The following is a 21,443-nucleotide window of genomic DNA, read 5'->3' as shown; positions in this document are numbered from 1 at the left end:
TTTACAACACCTAAATTGGAATGAACAATAATATCATGACGACTTTAATAGTGAGGAGCTTCATTTAGGATCCACCTCGCAATCTTTGAATTGCAGAGTGGATGGTTCTGCTTCACGGTGACACCACCATCAATTGTCCTCAAACCTAAAAACCCTGGGCAGCAGAGGAGGATTTTTTTGTTCTTAAAATAACCCCAAACCCAACAAACAAACCCACAGACCCATCAGATTAAAAGGAAAAACTGAGGAAGGAAATATTAACACTTGCAATTCCGGAGATCAGCATGCTGCCAACAATTCTCACAGTACCACACCAAGGACTCCAGTGAGCACAGGAAAATATTGTGTGAGCTCCAGTAACCCCAGCATTAGAGAAGGATTAGTAATTAGCAATTAATGATTTCAAGACGAGAATACAACAGGCTGCAATAGCAATGCAGAGAGGTTATTGTCAGTAACAGCTACTCACACCTTATTTAATGAATGAGTTAAGGTGCCTTTTAAACACTTTGTGGAGAGTATCAATTCTAAATCAAGCTGAACAGACCCACAGAAGCAGAAAGCTGTGTGCATTATTTAATTTCAGCTGGATGTATTTAAAAGCAGCTGCATGACTTTTAAAAAAGTCACTTCAGTTCTCGGTGACAAAGTTTGCACGTCCCTAAGGACAAGCACTTCAGCTGTGCCTCTCAGAAGAGGTTTAATTAGCTAATATTTGCTCAGAACCTTGACATCTGCTTCTGAAATGCACTGGAGTGCAATGCACACACCAACACCCAGCCCTTAATGGGGACCTGAATGGCTTTGCTGGCATAATGAGACTTTTCTGTAGCCTCCATTAAAACTCTGCCTTAATGTTCAGTGCCACAGCTCGGGCAGGTACCGGGAGGTGATGCCAGGCTGACACAGATCCCTGTTCCCCCAAAAACGCTCCAAAGCCCAGGAGGTGCCAGCAGCAGCTGCCAGCCCACCAGCTGCTCACTTTGGGCAGGGTATTACTGCGTGGAATGACCTGTTATGGGGTTTAATAAAAGCTTAAGCAATCTGAAATGATCCACAGTCCCTCCAGACCAGGTAGTTTGTCTCAGGGCATGGCATTTGGAAACTTTAATCAAACCCATATGGCTTTGCACAGCAACAATTACCCAAGTTGTCCAGAGTAGTGAAAAATTTCCCCAAATTTTGCCTGCAAAAATCAGTCTTTATAGCAAAGAAGTTTCAATTATAAGCAAAACAAAAGGAGCTGCAGCCTTTTCTCCTTTCTTAGGACCTACTTGGTCTCGAGCTTTATGAAATGTGGTAATTCTTTTTCTAAGTGACTCCTAGGCAAGCAAAGTTTTAGAGAAATATTTCCCAGACGGCATGGAAGGATAGGCAAACAAACAAGGTCACATCAGCTCCTGCTGGTGGGGTCAGGGTAAAATCTGGCCTCAGATCTCTGGATTTGCATCCCTCATCATTTCCAGCTCCACTGATCGTCCCAGTGCTGAGACTTCCACCCCGGCAGGGCAGAGCAGCTACACAGCCCCCCTCGGTTCCCATCAGTGCCTGCAACAGCAACAGAAATAATGGGAACAACAGAAATAATGGAAGTAACAGAATTCCTGAACTCAGCATGCCCTGGGAACGCGACTGGAACACCAAGGCTTCCCTCAGGAACCTGCCAGTCTCAGGGCACTGGGGACGTGACAGAGATCCCTATTTTTTGTGAAAGCTGAGCTCTGTTTTGCTGGCTTTGTTTGCCCGAGGAGCCTTTTCATGCTTTGCTTTCATTATTTTTTTTTTATTTTTTTCCCTCACACGTGCCTATTTTTAGAACACAAAATGCTTCGTAATTACTCCGGTGCTGCAATTAGGAGAGACCCCTCTGTGCGAGAGCTATTAAAAACCACCCCCAAAAAATGTTACAGAAAATGAGATGAAGAATCAATGATACAAATTGGTGGTGGCAGGTGTCTGCATGTCCTTTAGAAAGCCAATTTCTGTGACTGTATCAAGTGGGAGGCAGCTCTGCTGTGCAGTGCCTTGAATGACACGCTGTCAAAAACTCACCATTTACTGAGCCCTCTGTCATTACAGTTCAGGGTTTTGTGTTTTATTTTTTTTTTTTTTTTCTAATGATTAGAAAAGCAGTGTCAGTGCTGTTTTCACCTATTATTCCTGTTTAAGTGGTATGAAACGATTTCTGCTTTTCCTATATTCCAACAAAAACCCTACCCGCATCAATCACTGCTTCACACATCAATGGGTTTTAATTGCCAAAGGAAAACACGGCTAACGGGCCTAGAAAAATAAAAACCTTAGTGGATTTTGCTTAAAAGTCTTTTTCTGGAGAGGTCTGGAGAGCAAATTTGGTAACACATCGTTGGTGTCACTCAGCTGAGTGGATGTTAACAGCAAGGAGCCTCCAAAGCACAGGAGCTGCATCCCTGGGGATCGTTATTCCTACAAAATGAGACATCCAATGAACCTGGGCAGAGGGAACACAGAGTTTGTGCCCAGGAGCAGTGACACCCACACATCTGTGCATCCAGCTGGGAATTACTGGGAATTACTGGGAATTAGCACTGCTTTAGTGCCATTCCTACCATACCGAAAATGAGTCTTGGGTCAGGACGCTCCTACTTCACTTAGACGAGCAACAGATCCTCGGATCAGCACTTCAGGAGTTCTTTTGGCCCTGTTTGTATCTCATGGGGGGTTGTGGTTCACCCCCAGAGACCTGGCTGTGCTTTGAGCACAGGAAAATAGAATGGTTAAAAATGAGCCTGATAGTTTAGGAGGTGATAAATTAGAAAGCTAACACACATTCATTGGGGATTTTGGGTACTCTGGACTGCACAAAACCACCTTTACTAATATTAAATGAACTTGAAAGCACCCACACAACAGGAAATGATGAGATAGGTAAGGTGTAATTACCTTTTTTATATGTGAAATGCCCAATCCCCTTGGGCACTCAGACACAGCCAAGACAACCAAAGCCAATTTTTAAGCACGACTTAAAGAGATTTACAGATCATCATGGGCTTTGCCTTCTCAAACCCCTTTCTATAATTTTAAGATAATCCCAGCAATCTAAAATTCAGGGTGATGTTTAAGGTCATATCCAGTCCTTGAATTGAAGACAATGAGATTATTCCTTTTATTAAAGAGCACACGACTACTCCCAAGGGATTCTCATTAGGCTGGCAATGACATCTCCAAGAGAAAAACTGATGGAAGGATTGGTCAAATCCTCCTGGTTCAGACTGAGCAAAGAACCTCCTGCTCAGGGATATCTGGCTGCCCTCTCCCAAATTATTCTCATCACGTTTGCACAACTCCCTACATAGAACAGATCCCAGGTTCATGTCCTGGACAAAACTCACAACCAGGTGGAGGCACTGGCAGGAAAATCCCTCTCCACTGGCTGTTGGCTACAAACTGCGGGAATTAAAAAAATATAAAAATATATAAAAAAATAAAATTATAAAAAGATAAAACCAGTCTCGGAGAGGGGCTCCCAGTGCACCTCAATCCATTTCGGATGTGACAGGGCACAGCTTGGAAGAACTCCCAGGAGAAAAGGCTGGAAGCTCTTAACTGGCACCCACAACAGACAGGATTTTCCTGCTGGTATTTATGGCCCCACCAGCCCCAAACACCGTCTCTACAAAGCCACACCTGATTTTTAGCTGGGTTTTCTGCCATCCCTTTCACCAACACAGAGGTGAAGCTCTCCAGGCTGTGTCCTTGCTGCAGGACTACACAGAGAGCTGTGTGGGCTGGAATAAAACCCCTTTGATACAGAGCTTAATAGAATTTTAGTTTAAGAGCTGGTGTTCTAATGAATAATTTCGAGAGTCACTGATTTGAGAAATAGTTTACAAGTCTGGCGATGAAAGCTTTCTGATTTGACCTTTAGAGCAGAAATTTCACTGGGATTTCTACTTGGCCGAGGAGAAAAGAAAGGAAAAAGAAGTTTTAGAGGTAAGTATCTTGGCATTTCCCCTATCCCTGCTGGAAAATATTTTTCCTTGGATTTGATTACTGTGGGCATTAACAAGGCACTGCCTGGGCAACTTCAGCACTCACATCTCTGATCTCTCAGCCATCTCAGACTTGGACATCTCCGTCCGGATTCTCGTGCTGAGACTGTTCGGATTTTCCCTGTTAAAGCCAGAGGGATTTCTGAACCCCCACAGCTGAAATTCCACCTCACTGGGGTCTGATCCTTGCTTCCAACCAGGCTGCAAGGCAGCCCCAGGGCTTTTCTGCCTTCCTTCACACCACTGATCTTACAGGGCAACAGGAGCTCTTAGAAATTCCTGCAAGGCACCCATTTTTCTTTTCCAAAATCAAACCACTCTTCTCTATGATATTATAGTAAAAAAAAGAAAAAAAAAAAAAAGGAGAAAATCCTCCTTGTCTTCATGCTGCACTTCATAAAAATTGCCTGTTTGCCTCCTTCCGACGGGAAATATTTCAAACATTTATTTTGAAGCAGCTCCTCTGCTCGAGACAAAAATGCTGAGGACTCTGAAAATTTTATTACTTTAATCTAGAAAATCTGGGCAGACATTTCCCCTTGGGTTGGCTCGAATGGGGTGGTTTTTTTTGGTTTTTGTTTGTTTGTTTGTTTGGTTTGTTTTGTTGGGGGTTTTTTTTTTTTTTTTGGTTGTTGTTTTTTATATCTTTTCCTAGACTTAAAAAAAACACAAAAAACCACAAAAAACCCAAAAAAACCTCTGCACTTTGTTGCAGCACAGACAACTTTGCAGTGGGCAGAGAGCAGAACTTCCACAGGCACAGGTTCCCCACGGGCTCTTCTGCACCTTCCCACTCCCTGGGCAGCGACAGGAACGCAAATTCTGACCCCAAATAATGTAAAATACAATCACAATTCATCAGAGCCCATGGCAGGGACACCTCCCACGGTCCCAGGCTGTCCCCAGTGTCCAGCCTGGCCTTGGGCAGGGATCCAGGGGCAGGCGCAGATTTTCTGGATTCGAGCTCACTCAGCAGGAAATTTCAAAGGGAAATTTCTCTTTTTACTTGATAAGAACCCAACCAAACCCCACCCCTCAGAGATCCCCAGGTCTGGTGGTGCAGCCCCCCTGTCGAAATGCACATTTTTGGTGCTCAGCAGCATCTCAGAGCGCTGCAATTCGTCCATTCTGTTCCCCTCTCAGGCCTAATGGATAATGAAATGCCCGTCGTGTTTGCTGCAGACAGGGAAACCAACACGGGACAACTTTCCACAAACACATTTAAAGCTCCTCCACCCTCCACGTGCCAACGCTGACTCCTGGCTTTGCTTTCCGGAGGGAAAACAGGAAAGAAAAAAACAAAATAAAGACAAAGCAGCCACTGGGATAAAGCTGTTCCGCACTGCCCTTGCACCCCATCAGGAGAAACAGAAATTTCCCTGCAGGATCCACCTCTGGCCTTTGCCAAGGCTCAGCTTGAGTCCTGGAACCGCTATTTCCACACATGTAGAGAAAACACTGATTTGCATCAATACAGAACCCCTAAGGATCATCTAAGGATAATCCAAGGATCATAATCATTTCTTCAGCTGGGTCAAGAGCACCATTTCATTCACAGACCAGGAGGTTTAGTGGCAAAAGGGGAGGTGTCACAAGAAGTTTCCTAATGACAGAGCAAATGACACAACCTCCCGATTCCTTGTCCTGTCCTCCAGCCACTGGCCACACAAACCATGAAAACTGAACAGAAGATGCCACAAAAACATAACCCTACAGCTCTGCAGATGTTTGCTACTCTAAAATCAGTTTTTACAAGATGTTTGGGAGCTCATTTAAAAAAAATATATATATATCTCATTTAGTTTTGGAGAATAAAGCCCCTAAATAGAAAAAAAGAAGTATCTGCTTTTTTCAATTTTTTTTTTTTTTTTTTTCATATAGAAAGCAAAATGAATAAATACGAAGAGAGACGGGGAAAAATGTCAAGCCTGTGCCTTGCTTTCCCCTGAATCTCTAAAAGCAGGAGAGGAATTGTGGTGTTGTGAGTGACCTGTGATCCTCGGCTGCCTCCAAGACCCCCTGCCCCCTCCAGAGCTCCTTCCAGACAGAAAGCAAAATAATTCCCCCAAGAACCTAGGAGATTCCCAGCTTTAGGGCAACGTACACTGATAATTTCCAAGTGCCCTGACTTCAAGTAATAATGCATTCAGCTTATTGATAACCCTGGTGGGGGAAACAAAGCAGGTAAAAATCCTCCATTTCTGCTCTGACTGCAGGGTCCTTCCACCCCAGATGAAAGTAAAGTAGGTTATAGATCCATCCTCTGCTGCAAACTCCCTCTTGGTCCTATTCATCAAAAAAAAAAAAAAAAAAAGGAAAAAAGGGAAAAGAAAGGGGAAAAAAAGAGGAGCTTACGTGAGGCTTAGCCTAGTTTTCCACCCATGAGAGACTGTGGGGAAGGAGCAGAGGTTGGGAGCTCATCTCTAACACTGACGGCTGCCCTGTGCACAGCTCAGGCAGGATTTCAGCATGGAGAAACCCTGGGATGTGGGAACACGCGGGAAAATGCAAATAAATGTAAATAAACGTGCTCGTTCCCGAGTTAGGGTCACGCCAACCCCAGTGCTGGGGGCACAGGCAGGTGGAGGGGCTGCTTTTGGGCAATCAGCAGGGCTGGGATTGACAGAAATGGCATTTTTTCCTTCAAAAGGCACTGGAGGAGGAATTGGGGATTCGACACTTGGCGGGAAACCACACACAATTTAAATGTTTGTGTCTCTGCAGAATCAGGGATGCCCCAACTAAGCTGAGCCCTGCTCTCACAAGCTGACAGCTCCAGGAAAACAGGGATGGCACATCCCAGTGGGACTGGGGAAACCTGGGACAAGGCAGTCTCTGCAAGGGGCAGGACTGGACGTTCCAGCTCCAAAATGAGATTTATTTGCTGAGTTTCAGGTCACAACAAAACCCTTCAAATGGCCTGGATGCACAGAGAGGCTTGGGTGAGGAAAAGGAGTGAGATCCCGGGGGATGCAGGGGAAATTGGGTCATGTTAAGAAAATCAGCGTCTGAAGATGTAAGAAAAACTAAACAAATGTAATGATTTAAAGCAGATTTGGGAGCCTTGGCCTAAGCAAGCTGCAGTGGCTGCCTGGGCTCAGCGCTATCTCTGAATTGTGACCGGGCAATTGTGGGAGGCAGCGCGCTGATGAAAATGCCAGGAAAAAGAGAAAGAAACTGTGGGAAAAGCTGGGCATTTGAAGTCCAGGTTCTGAAACCTGGAGGTTCTGATACCCAGGAGGGGTATCTGGGTGAGAAATAGCTGAGTGGGATATTCCTATATTGGGGTGCAAAGGAGTCTTGGAGCACAGGGATGCAGGTGGAGAATGGGGGCAGGCACAGGAGCCCCCTTACGTGAGCAGGTCCTGCCTGGAACGCTGAAAATCCTCACCCTCTGCACTCCACAGGGATCCTTTCCTCCACAGGAAAACTCCAGAGCGAGGGAGAAGCCAGGAAAACGTGCAGGGCTGGGTTTCTGCTCCTCACAAGTAAAAACTTGGAGAAATAAACCTCCCGAGGAGGACGAGCAGGGCCAGGAACACCAACCAGCCCAGGTGCCTCCCAAAAAAACCTGTCCAAACCCTCTGGCTCCTGCAATTCCAGCCCAAACCCTCTGGCTCCTGCAATTCCAGCCCAAACCCTCTGGCTCCTGCATTTCCAGAAGGTTTAAAACACATCACCTCTTACCAACCCCCAGATTTTAGTGATCCCTGTGGAAATCCTTCCGCCCGCGTGCTGAACGCACCGATCAGTCCCTGGGATTTGGGGCTGGTTTGTTTGTTTGGAATTCAGCAGACCCACCCCCCTCCAAATGTTTCCATGATTAATTGCTCTTGAAGGAGTGACTTCCTTGACAATTTAGCCTCCCAAAGATGAGATGAATGCGCTGGAGGGCAATGAGGGTTCACCAGCGAAGTCTTTGAGCAGCCATTACTACGTGTTCCTTAGCAACTAACAGCGAAAATTATGGGATTTGCTCGTGCAAAAGATAGAACAGCAAACATTCCAGCCATGGGAATATTGGAAAAAAAAAAACCCCTTTTTTTCAGTAGGATTTGGGGAGTAATTTTCTCTTTCTACCACCACACTGAAATTATTTTGGGATGGTAGGTCAAAGCCCCAAAGTGTTCTCATTGCAGCCACGTTATTCCTGGATTTTTCTGTCACTCTTTGCACTGTGCAGTGCTGGGTCCTGGTTGCTACTTCACATTTAGCAATTATTTCTGAAGGAAAAAAAGAAACCCTTTCTATAAAATGAATTCTTTTAATAAAGTGTGCGTGGGGAACAGTTTTTGGAAACAACGGCGTGATTTCCCTTCACTTCAGAGGACTCTCGCTAACAAGGAAGAAAGTGAAGAGTTTCTATAATTGAGTCAGAATATCCTGAGCAGGAAGGGACCCCCGAGGATCATCCCTCATGAATAATCCAATGGAAAAGCTGCAAAAGACGAGATGGGGGCTGCTCCCCTGGTCAGAGGTGGAAAGCAGCCAATCTCCAACCCTGTTCTTCAGGCACTGAGAGCACAGAGAAACAGTTCAGGCTCAATTGCACCCAGAAAATCAGACATTCTCCTGTCTGGGGTCATCTGCAGGAGGAGGAGGAGAACAAGGAGACCTTTCCCCTTTCTTTTAACCTCCTGGGGCAGCACAGTGAGGCTTCACCCCTGCTCCAGCATCCTCAGAGGACACCTCATTTCACACTCATCATCCTCCGCTCCCCTGGAGCCTCATTTCTCATCTAAAATTGGTCCCTCAGCCCCCTGGACATCTCAATAGCATTCTGGCCAACTGCAGAAAGCATCCACAGCATTAGCAGGGATCTGCTAAATCCGAGATTCAAGGGAAGCTCCTTCCTGGAAATGGCCGTGGGTTGGGAAGGGGATTTCAGAGAGGCCTCTGAGCACAGAGCAGAGGGAAGGACATCAGCCATCCTCCCCTCATGGGGTCCCACAAGGAAGACCCCCCTGAAGAGCAGATCCCATTTGTCTAACAGCTCCTGTTCCGCAGGCATCGCTTTCAGGCGGTTTTTGTAACAACGGGGAGCAAAACAATGATAAGACTGAAAACCAGCTCTGATTCTAACTCGATTTTCCTCTCAGGATACCCATTTCCAAATCAACAGCAGGTGACAAACACCAGTGCTGATGAGAAAGCCAACAGCTCCTGCACAGCTCCTCGCCCTCTCCCAGAGGGTTGATTCCCAAACCAGCATCCTGCAGCTGGCAGCAGCTCTGTGAATTTTCAGGTTAAACTGCAAACCCTGCTGAGGAGTTTAGGGCCAAATTGAGTCACGTTATCACAGCAGGGGGAGAATATTTCATCTGTGAGCACTGGGGATGGCTCCGTGGGAGAAGAGAGGGGTCATGTGCTGGGACAGGCTTGGGATGATTGGGATGATTCAGCTGCTGCTGGTGGAGATGGAGCAAGGAGACCCCTGGGGTGGGGGGTACTGGAGAGGTGCAAAGCTGTCTGGTTTCACAGCTTTGGCAGTAAAACACAAACCGCAGCCTCAGCAAGGTAAAATAAATCCAAAGGTATCTCTAATTAGAGATGCTCCCCTATAGGAGCTCATAAATCAGCAGGAACTGTCCTGCCTCGCTCGTCCCACTGTGAGCATAAACAACTTGGACATCCCCTGGCAGAGAATTACAACAGAAGGGAAACCTTGAGCTGTCCCATTCCCTCTGAACCCTCTTCCAGCAGGGCTGCATGTCTGGGACAGGCTGGAAGATCAGCACCAGCAGAGGCCACCCAACGGGACTAAACCTGGATGCACAGTGCTCCAAATGCACAGCCCTGAGGAGGCTCTGCGAGGGCTGGGCACAGCAGCAGCTTCTGCAGGGGTGATTTAGAGGAGAATTCCCATGGTGACCCATTGACTACGGAGGTGTGGGTGTAAATCAGACATTGAGGCTGGAAAGGACCTCCAAGGTCAGGTCCAAGCTCTGAGCAAACGCCAGGGCCACCAAACCACATCACAGAGTGCCACATCTGCTCACTGCCTGAGCAAGGCCAGGGATGGTGACTCCACCACTGCCCTGGGCAGCCTTTTCCCATGCTTAACCAGGGAATCCCAGAGAGTGACTGAACAACTTCCAACACCTGTGAGATGCTCCACCCCGTACTGATGCCTTCAGTTTTATCTTTGCTGTGTTCCATGTTCTGTGCTGCCCAGGTGCAGCTCTGAGCTCACACTCAGGGTCACTCAGCTCTCTGCACACAGCAGCCACACAAAACAAATCCTGCTCCTGCTGCACACCAAGGACAACTTTCAGCCCAAAAGCACAAACAAGGGTGGCTGGAGGGAGGAACAAGAAGGATGGGACCTCACAGCCTGGAGCTGGAATGGGACAATTCAACCCCAAAGTGCAAATGGACCAAAACTGATCCAAGTGTGAGACCTCGTGACCCTTGGTCCATTTTGGGACCATTTTGGTTCCAGCTTGGGTGCAGCCCTGGCCAGGCTCTTGTCCTGCCCAAGGTGGATCCTGGAGGCCTTTCAATAAATCTCTGCTTTATTCTCCAGCTCTGTCCATCTCTGTTCCAGCTCAGCCTTCCCAAGGCATCAGTGCATTATTCCATGGTCAGCAGGAATAATTTGGCAAGGACACCGTGGGAACTCATCCTCCCCGCCCTGCCAAAGGGACGGAACGAGCTGCAAATTCATCACTTTGGGAGGGGTGTGGGCCAGCCCTGGTGCCACTAAAAATCAATGGGAGCTTCATCTCCATCCTCAAGAGAGGCAGGATCCGGGGCACAACTTGAATCACATGAAGGGGTGAGCTCAGCCCCAAAGTGCCTCCTCCCAGACACAACTCCTGGCTGATTCCAGGGTTATTTCCCAACAGAGAATAAAATCGTCAAGCTAAGCCCCAGCCCCTAAAATAAAAAGTGCATCACTTAATCTAGTTCAGCTGTGTAGATTTTTGTGGGAAGGCCATTATTAGATCCATACTCAAGAGTTTAAAGCTCTTTTATTTTCTGAAAGCCTGTGTTGCTGTAAGAGCAGGGCTTAGGGTATCATTAATCCATATTCTGTTACCGTGGCACAGCAGATTCCCCACTCAGTGAAAATATGTTCAATTTCAGAGACAACTGGCATGGAAAGAAAAAAAAATAGAAAAAGAAAAAAGAAAAAAGGAGGGAAGAGAAAGGGAAAAATAGGGAGGAAGAAAAAAGAAAAAAAAAACTGAAATGAGAATTAAAAAAAAAAAAAAAAGGCAAGTATTCAGAGGAAGTATTAGCATTTTTATCATAATGAGTTTGTAACCTAAATACATATTTCAAGGATGAAATTGCTGACCCTGTCTGCCCTCCACAGGAGGCTGAATGGCTCAATCACAGTTTAATCTTCCTTGAAAAGGCTACAGAAGAATAACACAGCCCTTGAAGAACAACACACATTACTGATGTCCCAAGATTCACAATTTAACTCTTAAAAGGAGGGGGGGAACCTCAAATCCCAGCTATTATTCTCAAAAAATGCAGCAGTCATTTCCTCAGAAATAAAAATGAGATAAAACAGAAACCACACATGATGAGGATGGAAAATAAGGGATTGCTCAGATGAAGGGTGAAGCTTCAGATGCTTGGTTTTATTGCTTCTTAGAGGTGGAGCCTTTGTAGTAAACTTAAATCAATCTATATTTACTAATTTAGCTAATTCTGCTTGCAATCCCTTTGATTAGAGAAGACAAAAAAGACTGGTTTGTCAAAGCCCACCTTGAGAAACCCTAATGCTTTTTTTCTTTAATCCAAACGTTTCTAAGCTGATTATGCTGTTTTAGGAAACTAAAATATAATCTAGGAGTCAAAAATGCATCCATAATGCTCCCCACCATGACTGGAAAAGCACGAGCTTTGTTTTTAAATCCATTCTGCTCAGGTAGAATCACTCAGAGCAGATATGGGAGAAGAGGAGGAGTTTCCACTCAAGGAGTCCCTGGCTACTGCACTTGTCAGGATCAGAGAATCCCAAAAGGGATGGGAGAGAGCCTAAAACTCATCTCCATCCCACCTCCTGTCCTGGGACACCTTCCCCTGCCCCAGGCTGCTCCAAGCCCCATCCAGCCTGGCCCTGGGCACTGCCAGGGATCCAGGGGCAGCCACAGCTGCTCTGGGAATTCCAGCCCAGCCCCTCCCCACCCTCTGTGGGATTAGGAGGATCCTCCTGTCTCATCCCAAATCTGAAGCCCAGATTTGAGGATGGTACCCAGCTCGTCCTTCCCAATGGATTTTGGGAAACCCCCTGCCAAGGGGTGCTGAGGGGCTTTGCTGGGAGTGCTGCTCTGCCCAGGCTCCCCCAGGAGCTGGGAATGGCCATGGATTGGAAGGCAGAGCCTGCTGGCCGAGCAGCAGTGGTGTTCCTGAGGCAATCACCTTGAGATCCTGAAATCTGGAGTGATGGGAACGGTCCTGAGGCAGCTGCTCATGACCCACCCCCAGGGAAAATGCACCTTCAGTCAGAGACCAACTCCAGCAGGAGGATAATTCACGGTCAGCTGCGTGGGGACACAGAGGCCTCCACTTCACCCTCTGCACTATTCCTCATTACAAAACCAGCTCTCTGAAGTGTGTGCAACCTGGGGGTTGTTGCCATTCTCATCTTCTCATGTCTGTAGCTGGAGCACACCAGCTTCTCTCCCTTCCTCATTCCACCACTCCCTTTTACTGAGGACTCCACGCCTGGGAAAGGCTCTGCCTGGAACTCCTGCAAGGATATTGCTGCTGGAATTCCTGCACGCCACTCCCAGTCCAGCAGCACAGGGAAATCACACAGGGGAGGGAGGAACAAGCCCCTGTATTTATTCTCTGCCTTCACAACCACAAGAGCAAAACGATGGCTCGTGGTCCTGGGCCATCGCTTGCCCACTCTCACAGAGTTTATGCTCCAAGGGGTTTGCATCCTTCCGTGGAACGTTAATTAACAGCAAGATCCTGCCTCTTCTTAGCCTCAGCTTCTGACAGGAAGCTGCAACTCTGCTTTAACCCCAAATAAACACAGAGCTGCCCATCTTCCCCTTTTACCCTCAGAGTGCCCACTGCACCTGATGTACCACTGAAACCCAGGACCTGTGAAATCTATCTCTGTGAATTCATCCCTCGTGGAGATCACGCTCCTTTTGAACATTCTGAGGCTTTCAATCTCCAAGGAAAGGAGAAAAAAAAAAACCAGTGGTGAGATCCCATTTGCTAGATCCTTTCCTAGGTAACCTCTTAAGAAATAAGACATTTATCCTGTATGCTCCTTTTGAACATTTTGAAGCTTTAAATCTCCAAGGGAAAGGTAAAAAAAAATGGTGAGATCCCATTTTCCAGATACTTTCCTAGGTGACCTCTTAAGAAATAAGACATTTATCCTGTATGCTCCTTTCGAACATTTTGAAGCTTTAAATCTCCAAGGGAAAAAAAAAAAACAGTGGTGAGATCCCATTTTCCAGATCCTTTCCTAGGTAACCTCTTAAGAAATTAAGACTTTTACCCTGTATTCTCCTTTTGAACATTTTGAAGCTTTAAATCTCCGAGGAAAAAAAAAAAAAAAAAAAGGTGAGATCCCATTTGCCAGATCCTTTCCTAGGTAACCTCTCCCTCCAGAAATAAGGCGTTTTACCCCGTATAATCCATACAGTTTCAGCAAAATAACGACAATTCAAGATCTGTACTCCTTATTCACATTCCCCCTCTTTCTCACTCCGTGAATTAAGAGAACACACCCCCAAACCCACCAGGAAAAGCTGGGAAAAGACACCCAGCTCCCATTTTTTTTTCCAGCACAAGTGTGGCAACAAGAGGCCGCCTCCTTACTTACAAGCAAACTGCAGCTTTGCCTCTCTGCTGACGACGGTTCCGAAGGGGTTTGTTGCTACGCACTGGTACGTTCCAGCATCCTGGCTTTTATTGGGATTATTGATCAGCAGGCTGCCCTCCAGCAGGCTGTAGCGGTAATCCATGCCCACGTCAATACTGCTCCCATTTAACTTCCACCTGGAGCACAGAACGCCAAAGTTAAACTCTGCTGATGCTCCCCGGGTGCTCGAAAACGCAGCGTGAAGTAAAAGTCAAGGGAGATTTAGAATGGCTCTGGCTACTTATTAAAAATAAGGGAAAAAAAAAAAAAAAAAAAAAAAAAAAGAGAGAGAAGGCACAAAAAAATGCAAATTTCCTGAGCGGTATTGAGATATTCCAGTGTTTAACTGAAAGAGCAATATCCTTGACATATATTTCAGTCTCTGAAATGATTAATGCTTCTGCAGTCGCTGGTGCTGCTGCTCTTTGGAATTAATCACTTGGCAAGGGGAAGTCCCTGAGACAGGATCTCTAACCCATCCAAACCCACTGAGGATATTTTTTTTCCCCCTCTCTCCTGACTTGCTGGTTGTCCGTTTGCAAATTTAGGAAAGTTCCCTCCTGGCAGATGTTGTCACAAAGCAGGGCACTGAGGAATTCCAGCCCCAGCCAGAGCAGGCGTGGATGGAGCGAGGAGAGGGACGCAGCCCCCTCTGGAACTCTGGAGATGTGTTTGCCCCGTGAATCCCTGGATTTCATGGCATTACCCAGCTGGCTGTGTCAGGAGCCAGCACAGAGCCTGGTGACTCCAGTTGGTTTCAGAGTGGCATTTACTGGTGAGCAGAGCGAGAGAGGCACCAAAGCAAAGAGAGGAGCAGCACCAGGGATTTACAGCAAAGCAGCTCTGCAGGAGGACAGCTCCTTCCTCCAAGGATCCCAAAGCTGCTACCAAAGCTGAAGAGAATTAGGAGTTTTGTCCATGCTCATGGGAAAGGATGGCTAATCTGAGAGCCAGGACTATTTATAATCCTTTTGTAACCTTTCAGAACTCCTGTCCGAATTCTGCAATTGAGTTGCGACACCTGGAGATTTCCTGGTGTTCGTTCCCTCTGTTCCTGAAGCTCCAGGATCACAGAACATCCTGAGCTGGAAGGGTTCCAGAAAAAATCCATCAAAGTCCAGCTCCTGGCCAGGACAGCCCAACAATCCCACCCTGGGCATCCCTGGAGCAGTGTGCAAACCCTCCTGGAACTCTGGCCGCCTTGGGGCTGTGCCCATTCCCTGGGGAAAGAACCTTTCCCTAAAATCCAACCTCAACCCCCTCTGGCCCAGCTCCAGCCACTCCCTGGTCACAGAGGAGACCTCAGGGCTGCCCCTCAGGATATTTTTGGGATCAGCACTGGGGTAGGCTCCAGGGACATCACGGACCCACGCAGGAGAAAGGCTCACGTGTGACGGTTCCAAGAACATTAAACACTGAACAAACCCAATGGTTGGCCTGGGATTTCCTTTCACTTCACAGCTCAGCTTCACTTTCTTCTCCTCCGAGTCCAAGGGGAAGATGAGGCTGTCGGGCTCCTGGAGGAACACCGGCCCGTGCAGGGTGTTGTCATCTGCATTGAAAAACAGGACAGGTCACTCGTGGAATCTCCATCTTCCAGGCGTAAAATATAAAACAGGGTCTCAGCAGCAAGAGGCTGTGTGTCATTCATCTTGGAAAAGATCTGATGACACTTTAGTTAGTTTATAACAGCAGGATTTTGTCGGTTTTTGGTAGCTTTTTTTTTTTTTCCCCCAAAAGCCACTGAACCTCACGTGGAGTTGTGAAATTGTCCTACACTAAATGGAGCACACAATGAAACCTCACCCAAAGTTCAAACAATGGCAACAGGCGCCGCTGTCACAGCAAAGCTCAACTCAAGTCACAGTCCTTAAAAACCACATCTCCTTAAAAAGTGATGTTCTCCTTGCAAATTAACCCCCCAGATGGCTAAACACAGTTACAGAGCGATAACAGGAGCCCGAGGGTCCCCAGTGCAAGAGGCTCTGCCCTCCCTGACTGAAACCTTTCTGCAGTCGTGGGGTAGAAGTGAGCACCAGCCCCTCTGAGGGGATGGAAACCCTTTCACACCCCCTGCCCTGTCCTGCTCTGCCTCCTCAGGAACCCCAGCCCCACACCTCCCTGGGAACGAGGGTCCCAGGAGCTTCTGTGTGACCAGCCCTGACAAGGACATCCTACACTTGTGCCCTTCAGAGCACGGAACACTCACACTAAATATAGGTAGGAGATGGAAAATATTTTGGCAAAACAACCTGACTCGACCTTCAGGGAGCTCAGGAGTCATTTCCCAGCACTCTGAGGTTGGTGATTACCGACGGGAGCCTCCCCTGTGCTGACTTTCCTTCTTCATTTTAAAAAATACCCTTTGATTTTTCCAGCTCTTAACTCCTTCCCACCTCCTTTCCTCTCTCCTCAACCACTTTCTGCTTTCACTTCATCAATTTATCCTCTCTCAGACCCGGGGCTGAGGGTGGGAGCTGCTCCCAGGCTCATCCCTGCGGCGCAGCTCTTCCCTGCTCAACGCTTTGCAGCGAGCACAGAATTTCAGGAAATTCACTGACGCTGCTCAAAGCACCCGCAGAAAGCTCCGGGTAAATTCACCGCTCTCCATCCTCTTTGTATCAGACAGCTTTATCTCCACGGTGGCTGTTCAGAGCACAAAAGAAACCAACTTTTCCTTCCCTGAAAAGATCAGCTGTCTTGATTTCACCGAGACTTTTCCTCTCATCAGTGTCAATGTCTGGCTGCTCCTCCACGTTCAGCGCGAGTAAGGACGTGGGGGAAGCGCTCACAGTCAGAAAGTCTTTCAGCTGACTGGAAGGAACCTTGATTTGCCATTTTTGGATCACTTTCCCAATCTTTTGCTGCCCTGTCTTTACAGCAGACCCCGTTCTTTCAGCGTGAACACGGAATTCACTTCAGTCGGGCTGCTGGAAACCCACCTGGATGGGGATACGGGAAATTGGTGGGTACATTGAAGGGAAAATGTAGAAATAAAAAGGGGAAAATGAAGAAAAAAAATATAGAGATGATGGGATGTACAAAAAAAATTACTGAAAAAATAAAGAAGGACCAGAGGATGATGGATCTTCCAGATGGGAGAAAGGTGAGAATGAACGGGAATAACCCTCCTAGTCCCTGACACTGGGAAATCAGCTGGATTCACGAAGGATAGAACAGCAGCCCTTCACCCCAGGGAGAGCAAATTCTGTCACCTCCACAGAAGTATTTCACAGAGACTCTGCCAGGAAGATTAGAAAGGAACCACCTCTCCCTCAGGCCCCACAACAGAGGATGCACCAAGCACAGCCACAGGCCTTGTACTTATCTTTATTTTTAATTATATGCTAACGATACCTGACTGAAAGTCATCTGTTATTCAGAACACATCGTCCCTAGCTTTAAATGACACCTGTGTGCAGCTCATGTTGCTGGTGGGAAAAGATAATAATAGCCATAAAGCATAAGGGACTGGATTATGGCATCCAGACTCCTTCCCGAGACCCAGGGCTGCTGCACTCCCTGAGCAGCCTCATTCACCCCAAGGAAGAACATTCTAGCCCGGCCCATACAGATTATAGCCCTGAGAACTGTGTGAGGGCGTTTGAAAGCAAGAAATTGAAAATATATGTTTGAATGCATCAATTTTCTCACTGGAAAGTAGAGAAGTGCTCGGGTCCTGTGTAAGAGTTGCTTCAAACCCCAGAAACACAGAGTGTGATGGTGGCACGAGCCACAACATCCCAGATAATCCAGTTAGGGACCTGCTGACTCAGGGAGGTGCTGGACTGCCTCTGTCACCTGCCTCATGCCCCTCCCTGGGCTGTCATCTGCTGTTATTTCAATTAGGGAGCGTCATTTACGTCACATCACACCAAAGGTCAGACCTTGGCCCCCCCTCCCATCACAGGAAAACGCAGCTTGCATTAAAAGTAAACAGTTCATCCACCTGAGGTGGGAAACAGGAACAAATCTAAAGGTGCAGAAGTGTCCCCACACATCCAGGACATCACCTGGCTGCAGGAGCAGAGGAGGAGCTGCAGCATATCCTGGTCTTCAAGGGTTAATGAAGGGTTAACTTCCACACCGAGCACTGGGAGTGACATGTAAGAACCACCACATCCTGCCTGTGCAATTAATTAGCGAGCAATTTACTAATTAAAAAAACACACACTCGAGACGGAGAACTGCAGGTAGAAATGGCCACAAACGGGCGAAAACGCTGGGTTTGTCTACTAATAAACTCAATTTACCTCAGCTGAGGCAGAAGCTCATGAAAGATCAAATGAAAACACTTCCAAACGTTCCACCTGCTGCCGACACCGTTCAACATTTATCTTTTATATGGCAAAAAAACCCGCCTGCCCTTCCTGCTGGGCAGCAAGAGGAAGAATCCTGCTGCGGTTTTCAAGCAGAGGGAGCTGGGCAAGGCAGGGAGAAGCTCTGAGAGCAGCTGCAGCCTACAAGGGAAACAGCAAAGGAGCAGCAAAAACCTCGCCCCACTGGCTAGATAAAATTATTTTGAGTGCCTTTCTTCTTCCCCTTGTGGCTGCCTGGGTATAACCAAGATAAGCAAGTCCAAGCTGTTTAATCTTCAGCCTGTGGAGCTGCTTTGCTCCAGCCTTAATGTGTGATGGAAATCACTGCAGCCCAGATCCCAGCGCTGGGTGATAAGGGCTGAGCCACAGAACCTGACACAGGAGGAGGATTTGCTTCACAGAGCACTAAAGAGTCACTAATAAATAAAACAAGCTGCCATCTAGATTCCTGCAGACAGGAAACTACGAGTGCCTGCACAAGGAAAAGCCCATTTTTGACTGAGGTGTGTTATTCAGATGTTTGTTGTCAGTGCCTGCTTTTGTGGGAGCGACCTTTTGCTATTTGGGTAACTCTGAAATACAAATTCTGCACTTTTTTTTTTTTAACAAACGCAAAGTGGTAACTTTATTTCTGTCGCAGTAATGTCCAGGGACTTGCACTCCAAGAGCGATAACACATTTTTGGCTTATCACTGGGGAGCATACGAGCAGCTCAACCCACAGAAACCACCGAGGCCAGGAGGAAGCTTTGCTGTGCTTGGAGGCTTTTCCCCTCACCCTCCTCATCAGATTGTGTCTAACAGACTCTTTTTTGGTCATTTCATCGAAAAAGAACAGGCAGCAGTGCATCCCTGTGTGCACACACCTGGAAGCGCTCAGTTATTTCAGCCCGCTTCCCTTTTACACCGTCCAACAGCTGCTGCCTCTCCTCACACGTCTCCCAGTGTCCCAGGACAATAAAACAAATAACCTTCCCAGCCAAACTAACTGCTGAGACGCTCCCAGGGGCAGATTTTATTCTTCTGAGTTACATTTCTTTTGAAGAGCCCAAAATGAGTTAGCCCAGAAGGAACACGAGCCGCCCCCAGCTTAAGACAACCTGCAAACGCGATTGGCTTCCAAAAAGCATTTTTCCCCCTCCCTGTCAGATCAAACAAATGTACTCCTGCTCTGGGTCTGCCTCCTCCGACAGAAGTGTGTTTCTTTCAGCAAGAGGCGGGGTCTGGGAAATTTCAGTCGATTTCCCAATAAAAGAAGCATTTTAACCACAGAAGGAGGTGTGTGTCCATATGGTGTTGGATGGAAAAGTGATAGATCATTTAGAAGAACATTCTGCTCGATATATATTTTTCCCCCTTAGTGAATCACAAAACCTATTAAAAAAAAAAAAAAAGAGGAAAAAAAAGCCAGATTAATTGGAATACATTCCAAATGAAGAGTATATTTGCTGTGTCCCTCCATACCCCAAAGCTGAGAGCCAGCACATGCGAGCTGGATGCTAAATGCTGTCATCTCCCCCTGCTTTTGAGGAATTGAAACACGAGGAATGTCAGCCGAGGTTAATTCACACCAAGCAGGTGGAGCCATCCCTGTTCTCTCTGAACATTAAGCCTGGTGACAGATACTGGTACCTAAATAGAACTGCTTTAATTTCCATTGAAAGCTATGGCCAATTTGAGAGAAAGTTTAATTGAATATTCCACACCGTAGGGAAAGATAATAACTAAACTGAACAGAGAATTCTTGGAGTATATCCAGGATAAAAGAGAAAAATCCTTTCCCTGTTTGCTGCCGAGGGAATTGCTGCCTGCTCTGTGCGCTGGGCTGTTTTCACACAAGTGCTACAAGCTGGTTATTTCTTCCAGACAAAACTGCACCTTGGGAAGAGCAGCTCTTCAGAAAAGAGGGGAGTGGAATGGATAGGACAGCTCAAGGGCACGGCTGACGAGCACAGCAGCCTGCTCTTCAAGGTGAGCGCCTGCACTCCACCCTCCTGAGCAGGAAAGGGCTCCGCTGGCTGGCTCATCCCTCAGTTTTTGCCTATCACTCCTGTTAACATCGACTGCACTCGGCTTTGAGATGAAAGCAAAGATGATTTTACACCATATAGTCCTGCTATCATTCATTCTGTAGATTTCTCATTAACAAGCCCCACTAAAGGTGCTTCCCATTCAAAGGGGAAAAAATAAAAGAGGATAAACCCCAGATATTTGAAAAGTGTATGAAATGGTGTTTCCCAGGGAAGGGTCTCGCAGCTCTGCATCGTTGGGGACAGCCCCTTGATACAAGGCTGGGCTTCTTTTGTGGCACCTACAGGTCTCCAACAGGTACCGTGAGCCTTCTGCTGTCCCCTCTCCCCCTCTGCTGTCCCCTTTTCTCCTGCTGTCCCCTCTCTCATCCTGCTGTCCCCTCTCCCTTCCTGCCATCCCCTTTTCTCCTGCCGTCCCCTCTCTCTCCTTCCCTGGCCCAGCTCGCTGCTGTCCCAAGCCAGAGCCCAGCCCTGCCTGGGAGGTGACAGGTGACACACAAGTGTCCGAGCCCCGAGCTCCAAAGCAGTGTCAGATATTCCTGAGAGGCCACAAAACCCCGGCAGACAGGAGGAGATACCTCTCCCCTCTCGTAAAGGCAGCTGTGGAGGAGCTCCAGCCTCCGAGATGGATCCAGCCACGCTCTGACAACTCCATTCAGGGGTGACCCGGGGATCTGGAGCAGCCTGGATCAAAGGCAGGGTTAATCACAGCAGAGTGCCCTGAGCTCTGAGGGAAGATGGGATCCAGCAGAGGGGAATGCCAGGAGCCAGCCCAGCACCAAAGCACCAGCAGCAGCTCCGGCTGGGAGAGCTCCGTGAAGCCTCTCCCTCCCTCCCTCCCTCAGCATGTGCCACAGCCACATCCCAGCTTCTGTCTAAATGCTCCCTGATTAATTAACAGAGCAAATGCCATCCGGTCAGCTGGTTTCACATCAAATGCTGACACCAGATCATACCACAAATGTGGATATTCATGTGTGGATATACACACAAATATAGATAATCATGTGTGGATATCACACACACAAATGTGGATATCCATGTGTGGATATTGTATACACAAATGTGGATATCCATGTGTGGATATCCTACACACAAATGTGGATATTCATGTGTGGATATCCTACACACAAATGTGGATATCACACACACAATGTGGATATCCATGTGTGGATAGACACACACAAAAGTGGATTTTCCCTGTGCCTCCTCTCCTG

At 47.3% G+C, this 21,443-nt stretch overlaps 1 protein-coding gene across 9 annotated transcripts in view; it reads right to left on the bottom strand.

Annotated features, from left to right (window-relative positions):
* The window catches only part of LOC120758131 (contactin-4), a 264,846-nt gene that overhangs the window by 82,465 nt on the left and 160,938 nt on the right, over positions 1 to 21,443 (bottom strand). For 7 of the 9 annotated variants that reach the window (XM_040076012.2, XM_058422177.1, XM_040076005.1 and 4 more), the window contains 2 exons: positions 15,304 to 15,430; positions 13,840 to 14,015 (listed from right to left, as the gene is read on the bottom strand). In XM_040076012.2, coding sequence (XP_039931946.1) covers positions 13,840 to 14,015; positions 15,304 to 15,430 — 303 coding nt within the window. Of the gene's footprint in view, positions 1 to 13,839; positions 14,016 to 15,303; positions 15,431 to 16,336; positions 16,821 to 16,932; positions 17,100 to 21,443 lie in introns of those variants that run through there. The other 2 variants (XM_040076015.2, XM_040076014.1) reach the window with 2 other exon arrangements.

The sequence above is a fragment of the Hirundo rustica genome, chromosome 12 (genome assembly GCF_015227805.2).
Source record: "Hirundo rustica isolate bHirRus1 chromosome 12, bHirRus1.pri.v3, whole genome shotgun sequence".
In the NCBI taxonomy this organism is placed as follows: Eukaryota; Metazoa; Chordata; class Aves; order Passeriformes; family Hirundinidae; genus Hirundo; species Hirundo rustica.
This window is presented reverse-complemented; position numbering and strand designations above follow the sequence as displayed.